Here is a 24,233-nt window from a genome sequence, read left to right on the forward strand (position 1 = left end):
TGCATGTTAATATTATTGTAGATATGTTAGATTTAGTGTGTGACTTTACAAAAATTACTAGGCAGGATTACTTTTGAAAAATCACACCGAAATACCGTAATTCTAACATATTTATCATGATATCAATGTAAGTTAAACGTGATATGGTGGGTTTGGTTTATGCCCCCACCCTTTCTTTTGTTTTTCATTTTAATAATATTTTTGGTGAGATGGTAGAGGAGTGGTAATGTATTGAGGTGCCAACATAGTTGAGATGTTGATAACTTACTATGATGCCATCCTCTCCATTTTTTTTGCTTAAAAAAAAAAAAAACGTGATATTAAATATATGCTTAAAAGATGTTTGATATTTTTCATACATTTGGCACTAAATTGTCCAAGTCAACAATTTCAAAAATAAACAACCTCATTTTGTAGGGATGGGGTGTCACGTGACTTGGTGATGTGGGACCCACAAGACATGGGTAGTGAGGTTGGACCCCTTTGATTAGTGTGTAACACATGAAGAATTTGACCCCCTCGGCAAGACTGCAAAATTGCTTAGTTATTAAAAGACAATACTTGGCAGAGGAATCCAGTCCCTACTTTACTCCTTCCCCCTTTTCATATTATTCAATTCAAGTTCAGTTCATATTATACTATTAGTATATAGTTATAGTATGGTATATGATATGTATGTTCAACTTAATGAACTTTTTCTGTGCTTTAGTCTAGTATAGTATAAGGCCAATTTTATATATGGTATAAAATAAAAGATTTTAGGTAAAAAATTCCAACTCCCGTCGTTTCTTTTACGAGTTGGGTATTCACCCTACTTTAAACTAGAATCAACAGAGTTTGTTGCAATGTCATGTTGGGGTCTCGATGAGTAGGGAGAATGAAGGCCTTCTTGTTGCTTTGTCATTCCCATGGTTGATTCGTATTCTCTAATCCTGAGGGATATTCTTCTTCTCGTTGTGGTGCATTTGAGGGGTTTTAGTTTGTTGGTGGTATGCATCCTTAGTGTTTTCTTTTCAACATCTTCACTCTAACATATTATCTTTTATTGAATGATGTTGTGAATTTGATTAAAAATCACACCAATAATAAAATTTGATGTGTGGAGCAAATACGATTAAAGCGACCAAACAATGAGAATGACAATAATAATCACAAAAAAAAAAAGATAAAACGGCAATAAATAAATAACACAATAGAATTGTGGCTTTGTCTAACATGCACAAGTGGAGAAAGTCCTCCACGGTGTATAAGTTAGCAATTATACTATAACGAATACGAATTTTAGAAAATCCACTATTGGATTGAAAGTTTATATCATATGGATCATCCATAAAAAAAATTGAAAAAAAAATTGAAAATCATTTGATATGTCATTGAGACCCATCAATATTAATGGTAGTCAATAAAAAACCATAAACCGTTAATCTTGATCTTGATGAGTCTCAATAACAAATCAAATGATTTTCAATTTTTTTCAAATTTTTTTATGGATGATCTATACGATATAAATTTTCAATCCAACGGCGGATTTTGTAAAATTCATATTCGTTATAGTATAATTGCTAACTTGTGCACCATGAAGGACTTTCTCCACTTGTGCATGTTAGACTTGCCCTAGAATTGTATACCTAGTTCGGTCAAAGTGACCTAATATGGGGAGAGAGCAACTCTCTGTTCCACTATCAAATGAAGTACTTGATTACAATGAAATCCTCCAAAGAGATTACAAGAATTAGCCTTTATCATAATTCTACCCTTTGCCCGAATTTCTTCCCGTGATCAAGAAATTCAATATGAAAGTGTTTCCCAAGGTGATGGATCAATCTCAACCCTAGTGTTTGCCCAAGAAAAGTTCTCTTATAAACCCTAGTCTTTTGTTGGCTTCAAAAACCCTAAAACCCCCTTAAAAAAGTCAGAAAACGCACAACCTATATATAGGTTCGCAGGCGCTACGCCTGGGCGTAGTCTCCCACGCCTAGGTGTGAGCAGGCAGAACTGAGCTCAGCTTTGCACGCCTGGACGCCAGCTCCCATGTCTGGACGTGAGCAGGCAAAATCTCTCAAAACATAATTTTCTGATTTTTACATGATTTCAAGGCAATATTCAATAAATGAAATAAATGTAGATACCACACATTAGAAATACATCCCATGTACTCTTCTTCACTCAATAAATCACTTCCTTCTCAAATAAAGAGAGAAGATACTCTTCAACCATGTCTTCCATCTTGCTATAACAAATCAATTTTATGGTAGGCAAAGGTGTTTGACATATACAGTCAAACAAAAATTTCTTAATCTCTAAGGCTTTTTATATCCAATGATTTGATAACTCAATTTGCTTCGAATAGAAATGAAAACTTGATTGTGTTTAGTGGGGCCTAACTCTGGTAGGATGTTTTACATTAGATATTCAGCTCAAAGATCTATTAATTTGAAAGACAAAACTCTAACGTCCACTAACGAGGATGCATTTGAAGTAATGAAAAGTCCTATTTTGACAATCAAAATTACAAAAATATGATACTAATTGAGTAATGATCCTTTCATGTCACATGAGATCCATTGCGATCCTCACCCTTTCATTATGAAGGAGAGAGAAATTTATTTTACAAAATGTAAGATTTAAGCTTTAGATGTGAACAATTGAAAAAACATGAGAGAAAAACAAATAGAGAGGATCCATTTCCATTGCTTTTTCTTTTTTGAATGACAAATATATTATTATTAATAATCGATCCGCAAAAAACGAACAGAGGCCAAAGATCTATTTCTATTACTAGTTAGAATGTGTCCCCACATTCTTACTGTGTCCCCACATATTTAAACATGCCCACCAAATATTTTAAAAATATGTAACAAACCAATTTTGAACCCTTATTTTTTTAGGGGCTGGTTATAACCAGCTAGGTCTACCCTACAAATAAACTTGTAAAAAATAAAAATCAGATGTGATTTTGCATGGATCACCACATACAAAAGCTAGATCCAAAAAAGGTTAAAAATGAAACCTGAGATAACCTTTGTACTTTTCGTGAAACTCAACTAACAAAGACCGTTAAAGTATCCATGCTCTAGTCCAAGACTCCAAGGATCTAATGTTAAACTGCTTTGATCCAAAAGCTAGAGTTATATACAAAGATTCCACAAGGACCGTTAAAGTAGTTATTTTCACACTTTTAACGACTTTTCATAAAATATTGATTCAGTTATTAAGTACATATAATAATATTTATGGTTTCAATTTCAAATTTAGTTATTAAGTACCATATCTACGGTTTCAAATTCACTTCCATATATTATCCATAACTGTGGCTGCAATATTGTTGATATAATAGTCTTTGTGACCTTATTGCACTATAATTGCAGTGTCATCTCAATGACATGTGCGGTTGTATCGTAATTGTATTAGATAGTATACTCTTAGTAACTATTTATTTTTCTGAACTTTCTCTTGTGTCTTTTTCGTTTTTATATTTATATAATATAATATATTTTTCATTAAAAAAAAAGTACAATTGCAAAATTGGATTTGGATCTCTTCAATTTTCTCTCTCATGTTTTCTCTCATTTTCTTAATTTAATGGTTGATAAATCACACAAAGAGCATAAAAGCATTTAAGATGAGAAAAATATTTTGAATGAATGGTTAAGATTATTATAACATGACCAATATTAGAGAAAAGATTATATAGGATCCAAATCTTGATCGTACAATCACCAATGTGTTGACTGCGTGAATGTAGAGTCGTGCAACCACACGAAATCTGTATATCACATAATCAACATTAATACTGTACACCATAATGTATGCTAGCTAAAGCTGAAGGTGTTGAATTAATCGTCAAAGGAATAGAGCGGGAAATTCAAACAAAAACAAGTAGTAGCATTAACATTAACATAGGAAACAGACTGAAAACTAGAGATGACTAGCTAGGGGTCCTCATTGAATGATGTTTTGTTGTTAAATTAAAGGTATGGTTTGAGTTTGATACCTGAAATGTTAATAAAAGTATAAAATATTTGAAATTAATGTTTTACTACTTAATAACAATATGATAATTTTTTGAACAAAAAAAATTATAATTTTATTAGAAAAAAAAAGTGAATTCTTCGATACATATATAGCATATTTAAATGTGTACCGATACACTTATTTAGGTGGACAATTGTGATAGGTTTACAAATTGTGTTTATTAATATTTCTAAATATAAATAATACGTATTTAAAAAAATGAGAGAGAGAGGTAGAGAGAGAGAGAGAGGCGGTGCTTCTAGGGCACACCTAGGGCAGCCGTTACGGTCACCGCCTTCACCGGAAGTAAGGCAGAAACGGGGGGTTGTTTCGATAGATAGCGGAGAATGGACCGAGGTGAGACGGCGAGGTCGGAAAGGGTGTAGAGAGGAAGGCAGAGGTCGATTTCTGTCAAGGCAGACCAGAACTCACTATTCTTCTAGATCGATTTCACCACCTGGACATCAAGGCTTTCACGATCAACATAACTTCCTGTCTCATCGCATGCGTGATCACAGTCGACATGGAAGATACCAATCTAATTACAACACAGGTCGATGTGACTTTGCGAAGCAGGGATTGCGTTATAACAACAGGCGACATGCTTCAGGATTCACTTCCAGATCGCGGTCTCCCTCTGATCAAGGACGGCGGCTGCATAAGTATGATCATGAGAGAAAGAATCATCGTCATCGATCGGAACGAGACCGGACTGATTGCGGCAAGGAACGACGTGATGAAGTGCAACAACGTGTTCATTATAACAGGCGATTTGAAGCTGGAAGATCGCGTTCAATTTCTGTTCATGGAAGGAAGCTGCAGCAACGTGATTATGAGAGAAAGAATGACAGTGATTCGGTGCGCAGTCGGTACAATTCACGCTCTAGTTCTGCTCATCGGCGTCGGAGGATGTTGTCTCATGGAGATAGAAGGTTTACGGAGGTTGGGAAGGACTCGAATAGATCGCAACGTAGCCGTTCCAAGGATGGTAGGTCGATGTCGCTTGTTGATGGCGGTGGTATGTATGCAGGCGGCAAGGATAATGTGGGTGGTGTGTTTGAAGGACGAGGCAAGGAGCTTAAGGATGGTGGTGATGTGAATGTTGGTATCAAGCATTGTGATGACTATGTTTCGGGTTCGAACCTTAAGCGGTATGTCTCTTTTTACTTTACAAATTTTCCGGCGCAATTACCAAAGTTTTTTCTTAGAAAAGGGTTTGAAGTTTGTGGCATTCTGGAGGATGTGTATGTAGCTAAAAAGAGGAATAAGTATGGCCAACCCTATGGCTTCGTCAAATTCTCTAATGTTAAGAATGTTTCTAAAATGACGAATGCCTTAAACAATGTCTGGTTCGGTAACTTTTGCGTTAAAGCAAGCGTGGCTATGTTCGAACGTAGCGATTCGAGGGCGGGCAGGAGAATGGAGCCGCAAAAGGCTAAAATGGAACAAGTTAATGCTCCATTTTTGAAGGATGGGAAGCAAGATTCTGTGAGGATTGAAACATCCAAAACTGCTGAGGAGGGCATCAAGCTTCCGGAGTGTCATTCATTTCGCGAAGATGTTCTTGTGCCAAGAGAGGAGAAGGAGATTAGTGCCCCTAAGGATGGAGTGCGGGTGGGGGACATAGTTGTCACTACAAGAAAACTGCTTTGGAGCGTCGGCCAAAAAGAGACGCTAAATGGCAAAAAGCGGACGCTACAAGGTACTTAGCGTCAGCTTAGCGTCTACATCGTGGCAGACACTTAAATGCCCGAAGCTAGACAGTTGCGTCCAGCAGACGCTATTTGGCGTCCGTCCCGTTAGATGCTAAGCGGAAGCTAGTGACATGTATATGAGGCAGACGCTAGTAGCTTCGATTTTTGGGTGACGCTACACATATATATTGGTGTTATAAAACGTCACCCTTAGAGTCCGCTTGACAGACGCTAAATGTAGCGTCTGCTCTAAATAGATGCTATATTTTAGTTTCTGAATTATATAGCGTCCGCTAAAGCAGACGCTTTTGTTTTTTATTTTTTAATTTAAAAAACTCATCCTAGAAAGGAACCTATCCTGTATTTCTAAAAATACATCAAAAAATTATTATCTTTCATAGTTTTCGACCATAATTTCTCACAACCATAAAATCTCTACCAATATATTCATTAAAATATCAAAACCAAAGATAACAATCATAAAATCTCTACCAATGTACTCATTAAGGTCATCAAAACCAAAGATAAAGAGTCAAAGGCATAAAAGAAAGCCAAGAACACAATTGTATTTATACAATTGATAACTTAGAAATGCGACAAAAATAATGTCATTAGTATAACTCATACTGCATCCTTGGACCAATATGCCTATGAATCTAGGAAAACTTTAAATACACCGGTTTAATAGATCATTCAAAATAAATTAATACTATCTTATAAAATAAAATGGCATTAACTCAATTGCATCCAGTACCTGCATTCCCATCATGCTAGATAGACATTTGTTACGATTACGGGATATCATCCCATGCATGACATCTCAAAGATAGTAGCCATAATGAAATAATTGAGAAACAAGAAACATTTGTGAACAAGATCTTCAAAGTCTTGACCACAATAACTTTTTACCTAGAGATGAGAAGTCTTGACCTAAGAATACAAGGTGTACTAAAACGTTACCATTACAAGACCAAAGCCCAACCAAAGAAACATTAAAGGACTACAAAACACTAGAAGAAAGAACTTAAAAACACCCAGCTAGCTACAGCAAAACACCAATAAAGTGTCAAAGCAAAAATTAAACTAGCACCAGTAGCAGCAATAATCCCAAACAGATGGATACACTAAGGGAAAAACGCCATAAGCCTGCACCTAAAAAAACAGAAAACCAGAAACAAATACACAGGAAAAGAGCTAGAGAAAAAACAACACATAAAACAAAAAGCATACATTAGTAGTGATGCTTTGTTTCTATGACCAAGAATTCCAACATAGTAGACTAGCACTTAATCAATTATGAATCTTACAAGATATCTAAACAAGCAACACACTCAACCAAGTAGAACAGAGAATAGAACCGAGATGAAGTAAGAATATAAATCATTAAAATATGAGGGAATGAAGAAAAATTGAAAAGTTTTACCAATGACAGTACACAAACATTATTTTCCACTGCTATATGAGTGTGATTCTGTCCGCAAATCCTAGCTCCTTGTATATTTGATCACTTTCCTAATTATACGCAGTCAAATAAATTAGCTGATAACAAGTGAATGATAATTTATAGAAAATAGAGAACTAATTTTAAACCATAATTAGGATGGGCATCGATACTCAAAGCAAAAATGAAAGAAGAAAAAGATATACTAGGGGTTGAACAATCATAGAAGCTTAGAAATCCTAGGGGCTGAACAATCATAAAACAAATGAAAGCCAGCTTACGTGCGTAGTAGACCCACTAAAATCTTGTCCGAGAATCAAAGGAGTAGCATCTTGAGTATGAGTGCATACACTCTTGACAATATCTTATGAATTCAATTGACTGGTAAAACGGTTTTTAAAAAAACAAAAGCAGAGTTAATCAACACTGATATAGCAAAGACAATGATAAATGGAATTAAAAGTAATTCAAAAAAACAGGCTAGGTATAAACCTCATTAGCTGAAACAAACTTTTTTTTTTTTTGAACAAGCCAAAATGAGATATATTAATATAAAACTAGCTGAAACAAACATTATCTAGGGTTGCTTTAGAGGATGTTTCATCTTTGAGATTTTTATTCTCTGCTTAATTATAACATAAGTCAATAATTATCAACATTTAAATGACAATGAATGACATTTACAAAAGAAAAAAAAATAAGGAACTAGTGAAGTGGGAAAAATATGGTAGTAATAATTAGCAAAATAAAAAGAGAATGTCTCCTAGACCAGTTACACACAAGCAATTCCTGAAACCAATAGAGACCAAAGCTACCAAAATACTCTGTCTATGAACTAAGAGTCACACAGTTTGATCTTTCAAAGAACAACAGTTTATAAGCTACATTCAATTTAACAATCACAGCAAGAAATTCAAACAAAAAGATTGTAATTGATTATAGAGATAGAAATCAATTAATGGTTCAATTCTTTGTGTATCCAAACAATGAGATGAAGTAACCAATGAGATAACTGAAGCAAAATAGGATCCTCTTCACTTCTTTTATATCCTATATAGTAAAACCCAAAAAGTTGATCAATTCCTATGAGAAAGACTTTGTTATTTATTATGAGATGAACTATGTACCTTTGTCAAAACATATGTCATTCTAATAATGCAAAATTAACATGTGTACATATACATATACATATATTATACATATACGAATATAATATTGATTAATGCAAACTTAAAGAACTTACCACTCCAGTGGTGCTGTAAGAGGCGACGGTGAACTTCTGATCGGAGTTATATAGTCCTTTGTCAAAAGATCTAAAAGCAAATAATGATTTTGATTTTAGCTATGATAAAAATATAATCGAATCAATAACGAAGAACAATTGATTCATCTCTTGATTCTTCAACAAATGAACAACAAATGACTCTACATAATTAGCAAAATCCAAAGAGAGAGCCATTGAAGTACAACTACCCAAATGGAAAACTAGACTTTATATGAGTTATGATAACAAATTTAGTGTTCACAAGTAAAGCATAATTAAAAACAAATCTAGTATTCACAAGTGAAGCATCTGACTTACTTCCAAAGCTCACAAATAGCTTTCCACACAAGCAGAATTCAATACCTTCAACCAAATGGAATATGAATTAACTTAGAAGTACCAAAATAATGCTGCACATATCAAATATCTAAAATACAGCTTACATAAGAATTAAAAACCACCTTATGTGGTATGTTTCTAGGAGCTGCTGTATATTAGTAAGACCTATTGATGGAAAGCCCAAGAGCACTAATTTACTGAAACTAAAAAAATAAGATAATGAACCCAATTTAAAACTAACATCTCAAATCAATTAACCAATTCAACCAAACCCATGATGAACTCAATAATGAAATTAGAAAGCTTTAATTAATTTACCATATTATCAAAACCATCACGTAATGATTGAAAAAGCTTGAGGAGAATATGGTTGATAAACCTCAACCTTGAGCATGTCAAACATGGCAGTCACTCTTTTGCAACCACATGTACATCATGTGTTGCATCAATGATTCTTCAAACCATGGGGGTCATAATAGAAGCAACACTCTATAAATTTGCTAATCACACAAACAAAACTAAAAGAGTGTTTCAAGATATTTTCAGACACCATTAGTATTGAACCATGAAAAGGCCACCTTAGACATTACCTTCTTGAAATCTTAATTTGTCAATGGTTCATGACATTATCTCCAACCAAGGGCCAAAAATTACATGGTAGTCTTTCATTTCATTTAATTAAAACACATGGTAGTCTTTCATTTCATTTAATTAAAACACATGGTAGTCTATGTTTCATTTAACACATAGTAGTCTTTCATTTCATTTAATTAAAACACATAGTAGTCCTTGAGATGAATTCGGCCAATGGTAACATGAAAAACACTATTATCACTTTGATTGTTTTTACTTTCTCTTTTTGCAGGAAGGACCATTGTGTTTATTTAATTACTAAGTTTATACCATCAGCCAAAATGAACACTAACAAAAATCAGTAACGTATATAGTGACAGAAACAATAGTCAGTTCTAATTCAGAAAAATCACATGCTCTAACAATGTGCTTCTACTCAAAAGAATTCCGCTAAATCCTCAGAAAAATCATATGAAGTTTTAATTTTTTTATAAAAACTGAAATATATTTTAACAGATTAAAGTAAAATTAATCAAAGGCTAAATTTATTTGCATAAGAGTTATTAAAGAGAACTAACTCACCACAATAGAAAATGAACCTTTGAGAAACCTTTTCGTCGGTGAGTGAGACATGTTTGAGAACCTCTCAAATCGATGGGATCTGACAAGAGCTGATGTTTGAGAATCGCTATTTCAAAAGTGGTTCTCAGAATCATTGGTGACATTTGAGGGGAAAGAGGAACGAGGGTTACAAGCGAATACGAGTGAGGGATTCCATGGATGGGTTTGGTGATTCTCAGAACGATGAACGGAGAGAAAGAGGATTCTGATTGATGGGTTTAGGGATTCAGATTTACAAACGAGTGAGGGTTTGGTGAGTGAAGAAAAAAAAATTAGGGTTTTTATTGTGAGTGAGGTAAAAAGAAGAGAGAAACGTGAGAATGATGAATGAATGAGAGAATTTGGAAAGGTTTTTGCTGAAAAATAAAAAAATAGAGAGAAAAAGAGGAAATATAGAATTAATATTTTTCAAGTAAAAGTAATAGCATCGGATGGGCCGACTCTACCAATTTTTTGAACACCCAGCATCAGTCATTTTGTTCTATAGAGTCGGTGAGGTCGACGCTAATGTTTTAAAATAATAAACAATGAATTTTAATTGGTTAGCGTGAGAAAATCTGACTCTAGGCCGACTCTATTAGCGTCGGTGTCGGGGGCCGACGCTAGTTTTGGAGGCTAAAATTGTGTTTTCTAGTAGTGTGTGGAGCTTGGGACTAGGAAGATTAATTTAAATCATAAGACAACCCAAAAAGAGGGGAACGTGCAGCTCCCTAAGAAGGTTGAGACGCAAGCAGATACAGTGAAGGATTGTAGATGCTTTTTGAAGAGCTATCGCACAAAACCTGCTGATGTGAAGTGGGCTAGCAACGGTGTGGTGGCTACCATAATCAATGGAGATGTGGTACCTCTGGTGCAGGATAGAATCGCGGATGCAGGTTTTAATGACTTGGTTCTCATTCCTATGGGGGCTGACAAAGTTTTTTTGCGGAGCTTGGTGGGTACGGATGTTATAGGGACGGTGAATAAAGCCAAAGAGTTTTTCCAACTATTCTTTTCGAACTGGATACGCTGGGAAACAGATGCGCAACCTTATCGGAGAGGTGCGTGGGTTCGCCTATACGGGATTCCACTTCACGCTTGGAACGAGGATTTTTTCAAGCTCTGTGTTTTTGATTGTGGTCGTTTTCTGCGCTCGGATTGTTGTTCAACTGAAAAGGACAGACTTGATTTTGCTAGGGTCCTGATAGCTACACCCGATCTGGACATCATCAATAGAGTAGAGAGTGTTCTGGTAGATGGTGGTCAGGTGAAGGTTAAGATTGTGGAGGAGTGGGGGTATGCTATGGGAGAAGATTATTGTCTTGGTGAGGAGGAAAGCGGATCGGAGGCGGCTCAATCAGATTGTGGCGAGGGACATGGGGATCCGGAAGTTCGTCGTGAGGTTGACTTGTTGATTAACAATATAACAGAAGGGCTAGATGATGAGGCTTGTGCTGAGGTTCAAGGCTTGTGTGAGGAAGAATCCGTAGATAAGCTAAATGAAGGGGAACCCAAGGAAGAGTTGGAGCAGAGACCCGTTTCTCCGAATCTAGGTCTTAATAATGTTGAGTCCTCATCTAATGTGTGGCTGAGCCCTCAGGAAGAGTCTAGGGTTCAGGCTGTTAAGCCAGATAGGCCACCTGTTGTGGTGGTGGATCAGGTTCGTCCCTCTGTCCGGAAGATTCGTATTGAACGTACGAATTCTTGTCCGCCTGTGGCAAGACGTTCTGTCATCTCGGGGCCATGGAGTTTGGAATGGCTAAAAGATCAGAATCATGGGGATGCTGGCGTGATTTTTTCAGCGAGTAAAAAAGGGAGGAAGGGGAGTCATTCTGCTCAGAGTCTTATTTCGAAAGGGTATCAGGATCCTTTGAAAAGGAAGGCCAGTGGGGTCCTTCGTCACCCGCTTCATAGTATTAAAAAAGTCGCTAGGATGCCACCCAAAGATCGTCGTGAGGTCTTAAAAGTTTTAAAAAAGAGTGTTCGGCGGCGTAGGGGTGGGGACGATATCAACCGCTCTTGTTCAGTGAGACGCCAAGTTTCCAGTGGAGAGTCTTCCTCATCCGGATCCGTTAATAATGACTGGAAGAATTGGGTGGCTGTTCAAGGAAATGCTCATATGGCAGTGGACGATGTTTGGGGCATAGGAAAAGCGATTGGGGTTAAGTTTAAGGGAGACAACGTGAATATGTTTAATATTTTATCCAGGGCGGGCAAAGGCAAGAAGGACAATCCAGGTCGGGGTCCGGTTGCTTCGGCCGGGGGAGCGAGAGTTCGTAAATGAAGATCGTCTCTTGGAATATAAGAGGGTTGGGTGGGTTAGAGAAGAGGAAGGCAGTGGGAAATTTGGTGGGGGAACTGAAGCCCTTTATTCTCTGTCTGCAGGAGACGAAATTACAAAATTGCGACGTTCTCCTTTGTTCTAATCTTTGGGGTAGCTCTTTTCACGGGTTTTCCTTTCGTCCGTCGGTGGGGGCTTCGGGCGGGATTTTAACTTTGTGGGATTCTTCTGAGGTGGAGATGTGGTGGACAGAGAGTCGTGAGCATGTGTTGTGGTGTCATGGTCGTTTCACTAAGTCTGGCGAGGAGTTTTTTGTGGCGAACATTTATGCCCCTTGTGATGATTTGGCTAAACAACGGCTGTGGGAGTCTATTTCGGAGCGGCTGCTCTCGCTAGTGGGGAAGAGAGTGTGTGTTTGTGGGGATTTTAATGCCGTGAAGCATGTGGATGAACGTCGTTCGGTGCGGGGTAACCATCGTTCTTTAGATCACATTCCTTTTAGTAGGTTCATCGAAGATAATACCTTGGTTGATCTTCCTTTGATTGGTCGTAAGTTTACTTGGTTTAAAGGGGATGGTCTCTCGATGAGTCGCCTAGATAGATTCCTTCTTACTGAGGAATGGTGTTTGGCTTGGCCTAACTGTAGGCAGGTAGCCAGGCTGCGAGGGCTATCTGACCACTGTCCTCTGGTTTTATCTGCAAATGAGGAAGATTGGGGTCCCCGTCCGTCTAGGATGCTTAAGTGTTGGAAGGATGTGCCTGGCTATCATTCGTTTGTGCGAGAGAAGTGGAGTTCCCTTCAGATCGATGGTTGGGGTGGTTATGTGCTTAAGGAAAAACTTAAGTTGATTAAGGCAGAGCTAAAAGATTGGCACATGGCTCATACTCAAAATCTCCCTAGTCGCATTGATAAGTTGAAAGCTAGGCTTTCGGCCCTCGATGTGAAGGGTGAGGAAGAGGCTCTTTCTGACGAGGAGTTAGTGGAGCTTCAGGGGGTTTCGGTGGATATTCACTCGCTTTCGCGGTTGCACGCCAGTATCAGTTGGCAACAATCCCGTTCTCTGTGGCTTAAGGATGGAGATGCTAACTCGAAGTATTTTCATTCGGTTCTGGCGAGCCGCCATCGAAGGAATGCTATGTCTGTAATTCAGGTGGAAGGGGTTACTATTGAGGGTGTGGAACCGATTAGGCAGGCAGTGTTTTCGCATTTCGAGTCTCACTTTAGGGCTTCTAATGTGGATCGGCCCGGGGTGGAGGATCTTCAGTTTAAAAGATTGAACCACGTGGAGTATGGTAGTTTAATTAAACCGTTTACAGAGGCAGAAGTGAAATCCGCTGTATGGGATTGTGATAGTTTTAAAAGCCCTGGTCCCGACGGAATTAACTTCGGTTTTATTAAAGACTTCTGGACTGAGATGCGGGGTGACATTATGCGGTTCATTTCCGATTTTCATCGGAATGGAAGGCTTGCTAAGGGTATAAATTCCACCTTTATAGCTCTGATTCCTAAAGTTGATAGCCCCCAAAGGTTGAACGATTTCCGGCCTATTTCGCTTGTGGGATGCCTTTATAAAATTTTGGCAAAGGTTTTAGCGAATAGGTTGCGTCTTGTGATTGGGAGTGTGATTTCTGAGGCTCAGACTGCATTTGTAAAGGATAGGCAAATACTTGATGGTATTCTTGTTGCTAATGAGGTGGTGGATGAGGCGCGGAGGTCTAAAAAGGAACTTATGCTGTTCAAGGTTGATTTTGAGAAAGCTTATGATTCGGTGGACTGGGGCTATCTGGATGATGTTATGGGGAGAATGTCTTTTCCTGCCTTGTGGAGAAAGTGGATTAGAGAGTGTGTTTGTACGGCCACGGCGTCTGTTTTAGTTAATGGTAGTCCGACTGATGAATTCTCTCTTAAGCGTGGTCTTAGGCAAGGCGACCCGCTGTCTCCTTTTCTCTTCCTTCTGGCTGCTGAGGGTCTCAACGTGTTAATGGAGGCTATGGTAGCGCAAAATTTGTTTACAGGGTATAGCATTAGCGAGCATGGTTCGATTTCGGTATCGCACCTTCAGTTTGCGGATGACACTCTCCTGCTAGGAGTTAAAAGCTGGGCAAATGTTCGGGCTTTACGAGCTGGTCTTGTGTTGTTTGAGACTATGTCAGGTCTGAAAGTTAATTTTAATAAAAGCATGTTGGTTGGAGTTAATATTTCTGATTCCTGGTTGAGCGAAGCTGCGTCTGTTCTATGCTGTAAGGTGGGAAAGATCCCTTTCCTTTATTTGGGTCTTCAGATTGGGGGTGATCCGAGGCGTTTGAGTTTTTGGGATCCGGTGTTGAATCGAATAAAGAATAGATTATCTGGGTGGAAGAGTCGATTCTTGTCTTTTGGTGGTCGTCTGGTTTTGTTGCGATCTGTCTTGACCTCTCTACCTGTCTATGCTCTTTCTTTCTTCAAAGCTCCCTCAGGTATTATTTCCTCTATTGAATCTCTTTTTATTAAATTTTTTTGGGGGGGGTGTGAGGACTCTAGGAAAATTTCTTGGGTTAATTGGAAATCTGTTAGCTTACCTAAGGAGAGTGGAGGTTTGGGGGTACGGCGGTTGCGGGAGTTTAACCAGGCCCTTTTGGGCAAGTGGTGTTGGAGGATGTTGGTGGACAGCGGCGGGCTGTGGTTTAGAGTGTTGGCAGCGAGGTATGGGGTTGAGGGAGGCAGACTTCGGGATGGAGGTCAGAGGGGGTCCTTGTGGTGGAGGGAGATAGTGCGTATTAGGGAGGGAGGTGGCGAGTCAGGGGGTGGATGGTTCGAGGAGCATGTTGTGAGGAGGGTGGGGGATGGGTCAGAGACTTTTTTCTGGACCGATCCCTGGGTGGATGGTTCTCCTTTGTGTGTGCGGTTTGGGCGCTTGTTTGATTTGACAGCGAACAAATCGTGTACGGTGGCAGAGATGTTTGCTTTAGGGTGGGGTGCGGATGGAGGGGCGTGGGAGTGGCGGAGGCAGTTGAGGGCGTGGGAGGAGGAGATGTTGGGGGAGTGTCAGTCTTTACTTTCTAACATTTTCTTGCAGGCCTTTTCTTTGGACAGGTGGCAGTGGTATCCTGATCCTGACTCAGGTTATACGGTTAGGGGGGCTTACAAGCTCCTGATATCTCATGCTCTGGTTACTATGGATGCTGCAGACAGTCTCATTTGGCACCCTCATGTTCCTTTGAAGGTTTCCATCCTTGCGTGGCGGTTATTGCGTGACAGGTTGCCCACGAGGGTGAATCTGGTTACTCGACGGGTGTTATCTCATACAGCTCACATGTGTGTTTTTGGATGTGGTGCGGCTGAATCGGCACATCACTTATTCCTATCCTGCGATTTTGTTGTTTCTCTATGGGATTTAGTGCGTTCGTGGATTGGCATTCCTTTGGTAGATTTCGTTTGTTTGCGTGATCACTTTATTCAGTTCACATCTTCAGCAGGTGGATCTCGAGCGCGTCGATCTTTTCTACAGCTCATTTGGCTTGTTTGCGTTTGGGTTGTATGGACGGAGAGGAATCACCGATTGTTTCGAGGCTCAGCAGATATGCCCCAGGTTTTGTTGGACAAGATCAAGCTATTTTCATTTAGGTGGTTGAAGCCGACGAGTGTTACGTTAGCTTTGAACTACCATAGCTGGTGGTCTAGTCCTCTACTTTGTTTGGGCCTTGTATGACCTTTGTATATGTTTTGATTGTTTATTTCATATTGTAAACTTTTGTAGTCTACTTCGGTACGTCTTGTGCTGAGGAGACTGGTTTAGTTAATATATATCTCATTTTGGCTTGTTCAAAAAAAATATTTCTAAATATATTTGTGGACTTATTAAAATTGAAATTAAATAAAAGGTGTACCGGAGCATTAAAAAAAGAAAGCAAATGATAATTTTAGTCCAACCGAACAAGGTGGGTAGAGTTTTTTTTTTTTTTTTTTACGAAAGGTGCGTAGACTGTAGAGTTTCTCACCGAGAAGTTTGGTTCGGGTTTATTCCCTAAAATTCTAATTATAAAATAAATGTTTAATTTCCTTTCTATATTTTTTTGAGTACATTTATTTCTAATTATATATTAGTAATATAACATAAAAATATGAATAGAAATTATGTATTAAAATAATTATTTTGCTGCATATAACTGCATTAGAAAAAGAAAAAAAAAAAGCTGCATTAGAAAAAACTCTTCAAGACCTAGGCTCGGTCCAACTAAAAGCCCAAGAGATTGAGGGTATGTTATTAGAGAATTTCGTTTCCCACCTCTTAAGTTTATCGAACACCCTATGAATTTCTAAAAATACTCTATTTGAGTTCTTCAATTTGAACTATATTTTACACGTTCAAGTTCTAGAACTCGAGCACCCCTATACATATATGAAATTCCAGATTTTACGCATTCAGGTTCTAGAACCCGAGCATGTAATTTACACGTTTCAGTTCTAAAACTCGAACGCCTCCTATACATATCTGAAATTTTAGAATTTTACACATTCAAGTTCTAGAAATCGAGCATGCAATTTACAGGTTCAAGTTGTGAAGACAAGCTTCTAAATTGAAGTTATTTTGATGAAGACAAATATGCGAAAAGAAGAAAAAGATTGGTCATGCTCTCAAGTGCTCAAGGTTGTAGCAATCCATTTTACCATATAAAGATGATGATCAAGTTAATGGAAATAATCATAGGTATATGCAATTCAGAATAATAAACTCTAAGTGCTCAGGAAACTTTAATCTAATATGAAAGTATGCAAGACAGTTTCAAAGAGTTTTGTGAAAGTTTGTACAGAGAATTGTTATGAAAAAGTTAATGAAAGTGATAAGTGATTTTTCAGAGAGAATTCTGATGCAAATTTATATTGAATATGACACCTCTTAAGAGAAAAGAAAGGCAACGATTTGGAAAGATGTAACTACGAAGAGGTGTGAATGAAATCAGAATTTTTCAAAATCGTAACAGGGGAAATCGATTTAGTTTGGTAACTTAAAACAAGATTTGGCTGGGGTTTCATCAAGGATGGATCGGTTTGAAGCTTTTCAAAGGGGAGAAGGACATGATAATATAAACCAAGACTGATAATCTGATTATGTTTTAAACTCATTTATGATGTTGTCATAAATCTCAAAGGTTTTTAACATCATATCTCCATAAAGCAAAATGGAGAATAATTTCAAAGGTTTTTTTTTTTTAAGGAAAAATAATTTCAAAGGTTTAGTTTAACGGTTAAATGACATATTTTCAATTTGAATGTTTTAGATTCAAACTTCGTTGATGGCATTGGAAGCATTAAAAATAGATCCTTTTGCAAGTGTTCTTAATTTGAACTAAGCAACAATCATTTACCCTAATTTTGGTTTAACTAAAAGAACAAAATGGAGGAAAATAAATTCATAAAATTCTGTTTATGTAACTGGATGACTTTTATTATATATTATATTATTTTTTTTATATATTAGACAGACAATCAAGATTACTCATGTGTCCATTGTTTTCAGGCATATCATGATTGGAATGTTTGTTACAATTATTTAACAATGGTTTAATAAATATATATATTTATTTGACTATACTAAATTTCCATAAACCATTACTATAGGGATGGTGGGAAGTATTTAAAATACATAGGTTAGTGTCCACGATAATTGTAACCATCCATTGATTTTTTGTTGTTGTGATTGTTGGGATCGTCCTTTGTTCTTGTTACTTTCCCCTTTGAAGTAGCTTCATGGTATAAAAAACCAGCTGCAACAAATATTTTGATTATCAAGCCATTGTTAGAATTTGTTAGATTAGATGTTGCAACAATAAAATAACAATGGAGTAGAAGAAAATAATTATTGTTACACTTATAAATTTTAAAGCATGTATACTACACTAATTTTAGGTTCGATTAGTTCCACCAATAAATGGAAAAACAATATAAATTGACTTAAATATACTTTGAAATCTTGCCTGGGTACATTGCACCCCCAATCTTGGCAATGGTCATGCTTGGTTGGGCACATGTGCCAGCCGTAGCGAACCCTGCTATGAACAACCTCAAATATCTCACTGTGTTTAGGCGCCTTTTTGTCAAAAAAGGGCGCCATGCATTGTGTGTTGGGACTTTCAAATATTGAAACGGGCAATGTCATTTATTTTTTATAAGTAAATATTCGTAGTCAGTTTATTAGAATAAAAGAGATTGAATTTTGAAGTTCTTACATTTAACTTCTTTAGTGTCCCAATTCACACCACTGGGCTAATCCTTCGTGATCAATTTTTCAATTTTTCTTATATATTATGTAATTGAGAATATGATATATATATATATATATATATATATATATATATATATATATATATATATATATATATATATATATATATATATCAAACTAAAAGGACAAAAGAAAAATGGGCATACATGATTCTTTTCAAGGTTTTCCCTTATTCAAAATGATTGGCTTCTATAGCTTCCAATTGAATATGGCTTGTTTTGTCAGCAAGAATGTTTGAGAATTCATCTATTACCTGCAAAATAAATTTGAAAATGAAGTACATACTACATAAGGATTTGTATTTTTTCACCCCAAAAATTGAATTGATTGATTAAATGGGATATTTTTGTTATAGAGAAAAAAAATCTAAATATATGAAGAGAAGAGCATTATAATGTAAAATATTCCGCAATATTTTTTTTTTATAAAGATGATAAAAAATAACGCATTCCAAAATTTTATTGTATTCCTTAACTAATGACATGAATTTTGAAAGGAAAAACCTTAGGCTCCAATGTTTTGTTAAGCTCCTCTAAGTTATGGACCTGCCAAATGAAGTTATATATATTGTCATTGTGAGGGAGTCAATTTTATTAATTTTAATTATAAAAATAGAAAATTGGACTACTTCTAGTCTCTTACTGCACACATTCATACTGAGTGACTACATGCTCATTCGATTCAGAATTTGATATCAAATTGTTTAAATTTTAAATAGATATTATTTTTGAAATTAAAATTACCGAATTTGAGATTTGAGTCAATAACTATAGATAATTCGGTCCTAAAAATAGTAGATTTGATGCCTTATTATCAAAATTATGATATTTTTTAGACTAAAAGCGATTGTCTCAATTACAGTTGTTAAAATGGGCTACCCGACACTAAACAGCCCAATTCATATGGGCTTCGGGTTTCACCGGGCCGACCCATATGGGCTTCGAGTTTAATCTTTCCGGGCCAAACACCCATGTTTTAAATTCAGGCTTTTTCGAGCTAGGCTAAATAGCCCTAAAAAATTTGAGCTAATATTTTAAGGCCCAATACAGGCTAGCCATACAGGCCGAGCCATACAAGCTAGCCTATTCGACAGCTCTAGAGCTATTAAAAACGAACTACTCGGCCCTAAGCTGACTAACCTGAATGGGCTTCGAGTTTTATTGGGCCAGGGAAAAAAACTCATTTAAATTCGGTTCTTTTCGAACCGGGCTAATATTCTTAAGTCCAAATCCTATATTTATTTGGCCTTAGCGGATCGGCCCTAAACTAACCAACATGAATGGACTTTGGATTTTATCGGGGCAGGGCAAAAAACTGATATTTTAATTTGGGTTTTTTGGAACAGGACTAATATTCTTAGGTCCAAATTCTATATTTATTTGGCCTTAGTGGATTGGTCTATTTTGATAGCTCTACTCTCGATTACCTTAACTTTTGTCCATCTAGCAAAGATTTGAGTGCCAAAGAGTTCAAGTGGTCCTATTGTCGGAAAATATTAATAGTTGACTCAAGCATTAATAAAACAAGAAGAAGGAAAAAAAAACTTGACAAAAAAAAAAAAGCAAAAACAATTAACATTGCATCAATAGAACAAGCAAAAACAAATCAACAAAAAAGAAGCAATAAATAATTTAAATAATTGCATACTTTTTCACGTAGTTCCTCTGCTCGTGCTGATAGCTTCTTTATCTGCAATTTTACAACGACATGATAATCATGTTAAAAAAAATACAGTAATAATAATTTAGCAACAAAAGTGGTATGGTAATAGATGCAAAGCATGCGGTAACTGACCTATATTATAGATTAGATACATCAGTTTTTCAATGAACTTAATTTTTTTTTTTTTGCTTATAATAATGACTGGAATGAATACTTAATTAAGATTATTTACCTACTCAAGGATTAACCTACCGTAATTAATGTCAAAAACCTAATCATAGTTGGTTATAAGAAAAGCATAATAAAAAAAACCAATATATAAAGATGATACATACTATATTACCCCTTAAAGAATTGAAAATATTTATCTAATAATAGCAACATGTCACACAAGTTAATTTAGATGCAGTTTTAACAAATTAACTTTTATTTGTAATTCTACTCATATGACATATATTCATTCGTTGTTGAATAAATATTTTCAATTCTTTGAGAGTAATTTAGAACAAACCATATACAAAAGTGCTACTCGTGTTTAGTAATAATACTTGTAGTTGTCGAGCTTGTGTGAGCGTTATGTCTAGCTGTTCCTCAAGGCTCTCCAATTCTTTCATGCTAAGTTCCTCAAGGTCTTCCCCATAAATATGCCTTTAAACAACAAAAACAAATATTTAAAGTTGTTCCCTTAGATGAACGACATTTAAACAAATCATTTTATTTAGAGAGGAGTAATGTGAAATTTCTCTCTAAATCCATCACTAAATTTAATTAATTACCAGAAATTAAACACTGATTTTTATTTTCCGTCACTAATTTATCACACTAATTTTGTTTTTTCTATTATTATTTTCTAAAATATGTATAGATTTCGTAGGTACGAGGTGTTTTCCTTTGAATTATAAGGACTGAGTACCCCTTGTACTCCTTATAATTTAATCCTTTGCTTATCAAAATATTATGTAAAAAAGAGCCAAAATGTAGAAAGAGGATTAAGAACGGAGATGAACATTGCGAATTTGAAAAACAAATGGAGAAAAATTGATTAAAAACCGAGATGTAAAAATTCAATAAACATAAAAGAAAAAGAATGGAGAGGATTTATTTCTTATTTAAGCATATCATAAGACTGTGACTTCTCCAACAAACATGGTTGATGTACATTTTTTGTCATCAAAGCAAAATTAACTTATTTCACTAAATAAAATATATTTCCTCAAAAGAAATATTAAACAAAATATGTTGAATTATATTTAATAAATAATTACGTACCTCTGCTTTCGGTCAAGAGATTCATATCTTGCCTTTAGTTTCAAGTACTCCTGGTATAAATTCTGCAAATCACAATGAGAAGTTAAAATAATTCACTTAATTTTGATAATTGTATTTTTCTTTGACACAATTTTGATAATTTTGTTTTTTTTTTTTTTGACAAAACTGTTTTTACATTTTTATTTAGAAGATTTAGTTGGTAAAAAAAAAGTAGATGTAAGATTTTGTCAAAAAAAAAAAATAGTTGAGGGTAAAAAAAGAAGAGAAAACCTGTGAGTCATTGTGTCCTAAGTTTTCAGCTTGTAACTTGCTGTAACGACATTGGCGATACCTTTCAATGATTTTGTTGATACTGAAAACAATTTAAAATAAATCAAAACAATTAGTTAACTAATAATAATTTGTGAAATATTGCTTTTATAAAATAGTCTAAATTGCACTTTTGACTCTCTAAATTTCAAAAACTTGCAATTTTAGCCCCAAATTTTTTAAATTGCAATATACATAAAAACTTAAATGATGATTTTTTGTTTTCCACAAAAAAGTAAAAATAAATTATATTAATTTGTATTTTGCAGTTATATTAACTAATTAAAAATGTTTAGTTCCTTTTTAAAAATAATATTTTCATGTTTAAGATGCAAATTTCTTAGAAGACTATTTTTTGTGGTCTATATGTGTAGTATTTTACTGTATTGCATGTTGATTTTTTTTTTCTTTTGACTCTTATTCCATCATAAGTCATCTTTTTATTCCTCACAAATTCCAGAAAACATTATCATAATGGCATAAATAAATTGATTGATCAATCATCTAAGCCTAATTCTAATTAAATCAAAAAAGTAAAACTAACAACAAATATTTTATATGCATATAATAATATATTAAATTCATATGTAATCATTACAAAAAAAAATTGCAAAACTATATATCAATAGTATTTAAGATGCCAAAATTTAAAATTAATCTTTTTGTCTCTAATTTTTGTTTGCTATTTAATTTTTTAATACTTAAGACATATCATCTCAATAACATATAGTAGCTAGTGTAAGGTCAAAAAAAAAACATATAGCTAGCGTATGAATTCAAATTATAACCTAATTAAAAAAAAATAAATATTTCAAATTATATAACCGAATAATTATTAGTCGAATTTTATTTATCGTTTAACTAATTGAATTCTGAATTTTCAGACTCTTTTTTCATGGGAACTGAAGATGATAGTTAAGGGGGAAAAAAATGATAAACTAAAGAAAAGGAAAGAAAAATACTCAGTGCTGCTGTATTGAAAAAGCTTGCCACGGCTTGAAAAGATGATAAGTGCTACTTCAGCATCACATAGCACACAAAGCTCAAAAGCTTTCTTCAACAATCCACTCCTTCTCTTTGAGAATGTTACTTGCCTATTGATCTTATTCTCTATTCTCTCCAAAACTACTCTCCCTCTTCCCATTCTCTCTCTCTCTCTCTCTCTCTCCCTAATTATACACTATTTAGTTCTATGTAACACTAATTATTTTTACTCATTATATAATATGTTCATATGCATAGAGAGAGAGAGAGAGAGAGAGTTAAGATACTACTACTAAGATTCTATATTCTCTATGTTTCTAGAAAATGACACCTAGCCACTTTTGCCCCCTTAATGTTAGACCAAGAGAGTTTCATAGTAAAGCATAGGTTTCCCTCATTTTCACTCTACTATGAGTGCATCACTTATTAAAAATAAAAAAAGACCATAATTTTGTTAAAAATAAAAAAAAAGACTAACATAACCTAATTCACACCTTGACAAAAAAATGTTTGATATATTATATATATATATATATATATATATATATATATATATATATATGAAAAAAGGTTTTTGATAGCGACGAATGTCGTTGACAAAAATACAAAATTGCCGTGAAATGTATTTTTCGCAGCAAAAAAATTATCGCTACATAGATGCCGAAGTTTTGCAAAGACAATCATTGTCGCTGTCATAACTAGTGTTTTCGCAACAACAAAGATCGTTCAAATGACACCTAGTGCCTTTTGCCCCCATAATGTTAGACCAAGAGAGTTTCATAGTAAAGCGGAGGTTTCCCTAATTTTCAAACTACTATGAGTCTAGCATGCATCACTTATATTAAAACAATTATAAAGACCATAATTTTATTAAAAAGACTAACTTAACCTAATTCACACTTTGACAAAAAAAGATCAAATATATGCAAATCAATAATATCTAGATGAGATAATACTTGTGTATATCTTTTAAAATTATTTGTTTTAGATCACTACAATTAATTAAAATAATTATTTCGTTAGTTTTCATTACTTGGTGACAAGCTCAAGATGAATCACACAATGGAAGTAATAGAGTCATTGATAATATTGAAGAAAGTTTTCAATAAAAAAATTCTAAGAGGAGACGTTGTTCACTAACCTTTCTTATTAAGAGAAAATTCAAATTTATTTAATAGTTTGAAAACGAGAGTCTTACAAGTTACAACCTATTATTCTTAAAATGGTTCATAAGACTAATTATCTAGTCCCATATATTAGGCTTTTTAACACTTTTTTTTTTGAAGGATGAGGCTTTTTAACACTTAATTAAAATAAAACTAACATTAATATTACAATTCAAATTAAACATAAATAAAACTACTCTAAAGTTGAGATTTTCTTCCTAATTTGCTCATTAATTAGGTCCTCATCACAAAGTTAATTTTTCTAGTTGTAATTCCTATACAGAAAGAATAAAAAAAAAAATTATTTTTCTCTGAAAACTCGTTATCCGGTCCAAGGACCGACTAATTCGAGGGGATCAACTCCACCGTCCATT

The 24,233-nt window shown here is 35.2% G+C and overlaps 2 protein-coding genes and 1 long non-coding RNA gene across 5 annotated transcripts; 1 reads left to right on the forward strand and 2 right to left on the reverse strand.

Moving 5' to 3' along the window:
* Positions 1-6,122: 6,122 nt before the first annotated feature.
* Positions 6,123-10,321, reverse strand: LOC123910218. 2 transcript variants are annotated; one of them, XR_006810163.1, is made up of 5 exons: positions 9,908-10,321; positions 8,732-8,776; positions 8,393-8,462; positions 7,431-7,530; positions 6,123-7,215 (listed from the first exon to the last, which is right to left on the reverse strand). It is a non-coding gene; the product is annotated as an uncharacterized LOC123910218 (long non-coding RNA). The 2 variants fall into 2 exon arrangements; XR_006810162.1 differs by having other exon boundaries at positions 6,123-7,220.
* A 1,884-nt stretch (positions 10,322-12,205) lies between these two features.
* On the forward strand, positions 12,206-13,116 carry LOC123904833 (exodeoxyribonuclease-like). The gene is made up of 2 exons (XM_045954443.1): positions 12,206-13,060; positions 13,108-13,116. Exons 1-2 carry the CDS (start codon positions 12,206-12,208, stop codon positions 13,114-13,116), a joined length of 864 nt encoding a protein of 287 aa, XP_045810399.1.
* A 4,494-nt stretch (positions 13,117-17,610) lies between these two features.
* LOC123908453 (MADS-box transcription factor 6-like) lies at positions 17,611-23,047 on the reverse strand. Of its 2 annotated transcripts, XM_045959093.1 has the most exons (8): positions 22,672-23,043; positions 21,671-21,752; positions 21,401-21,462; positions 20,680-20,779; positions 20,117-20,158; positions 18,973-19,014; positions 18,616-18,722; positions 17,632-17,951 (listed from the first exon to the last, which is right to left on the reverse strand). In XM_045959093.1, exons 1-7 carry the CDS (start codon positions 22,851-22,853, stop codon positions 18,639-18,641), a joined length of 594 nt encoding a protein of 197 aa, XP_045815049.1. In that variant the 5' UTR covers positions 22,854-23,043; the 3' UTR covers positions 17,632-17,951; positions 18,616-18,638. The 2 variants fall into 2 exon arrangements, with proteins under 2 accessions (XP_045815051.1, XP_045815049.1); XM_045959095.1 differs by lacking the exon at positions 18,616-18,722 and having other exon boundaries at positions 17,611-17,951; positions 22,672-23,047.
* Positions 23,048-24,233: the final 1,186 nt, after the last annotated feature.

The sequence above is a fragment of the Trifolium pratense genome, linkage group LG2 (assembly GCF_020283565.1).
Source record: "Trifolium pratense cultivar HEN17-A07 linkage group LG2, ARS_RC_1.1, whole genome shotgun sequence".
In the NCBI taxonomy this organism is placed as follows: domain Eukaryota; kingdom Viridiplantae; phylum Streptophyta; class Magnoliopsida; order Fabales; family Fabaceae; genus Trifolium; species Trifolium pratense.

Excerpts from the sequence above, each read along its gene's own strand:
- LOC123904833 (XM_045954443.1), top strand. The coding sequence starts at position 12,206 with ATGAAGATCGTCTCTTGGAATATAAGAGGGTTGGGTGGGTTAGAGAAG.
- LOC123908453 (XM_045959093.1), bottom strand. The coding sequence starts at position 22,853 with ATGGGAAGAGGGAGAGTAGTTTTGGAGAGAATAGAGAATAAGATCAAT. Across the intron at positions 20,780-21,400 it reads TCTCTTGACCGAAAGCAGAG|GCATATTTATGGGGAAGACC; the intron begins GTACGTAATTAT and ends TGTTGTTTAAAG. Across the intron at positions 20,159-20,679 it reads CACAAGCTCGACAACTACAA|ATAAAGAAGCTATCAGCACG; the intron begins GTATTATTACTA and ends GTAAAATTGCAG.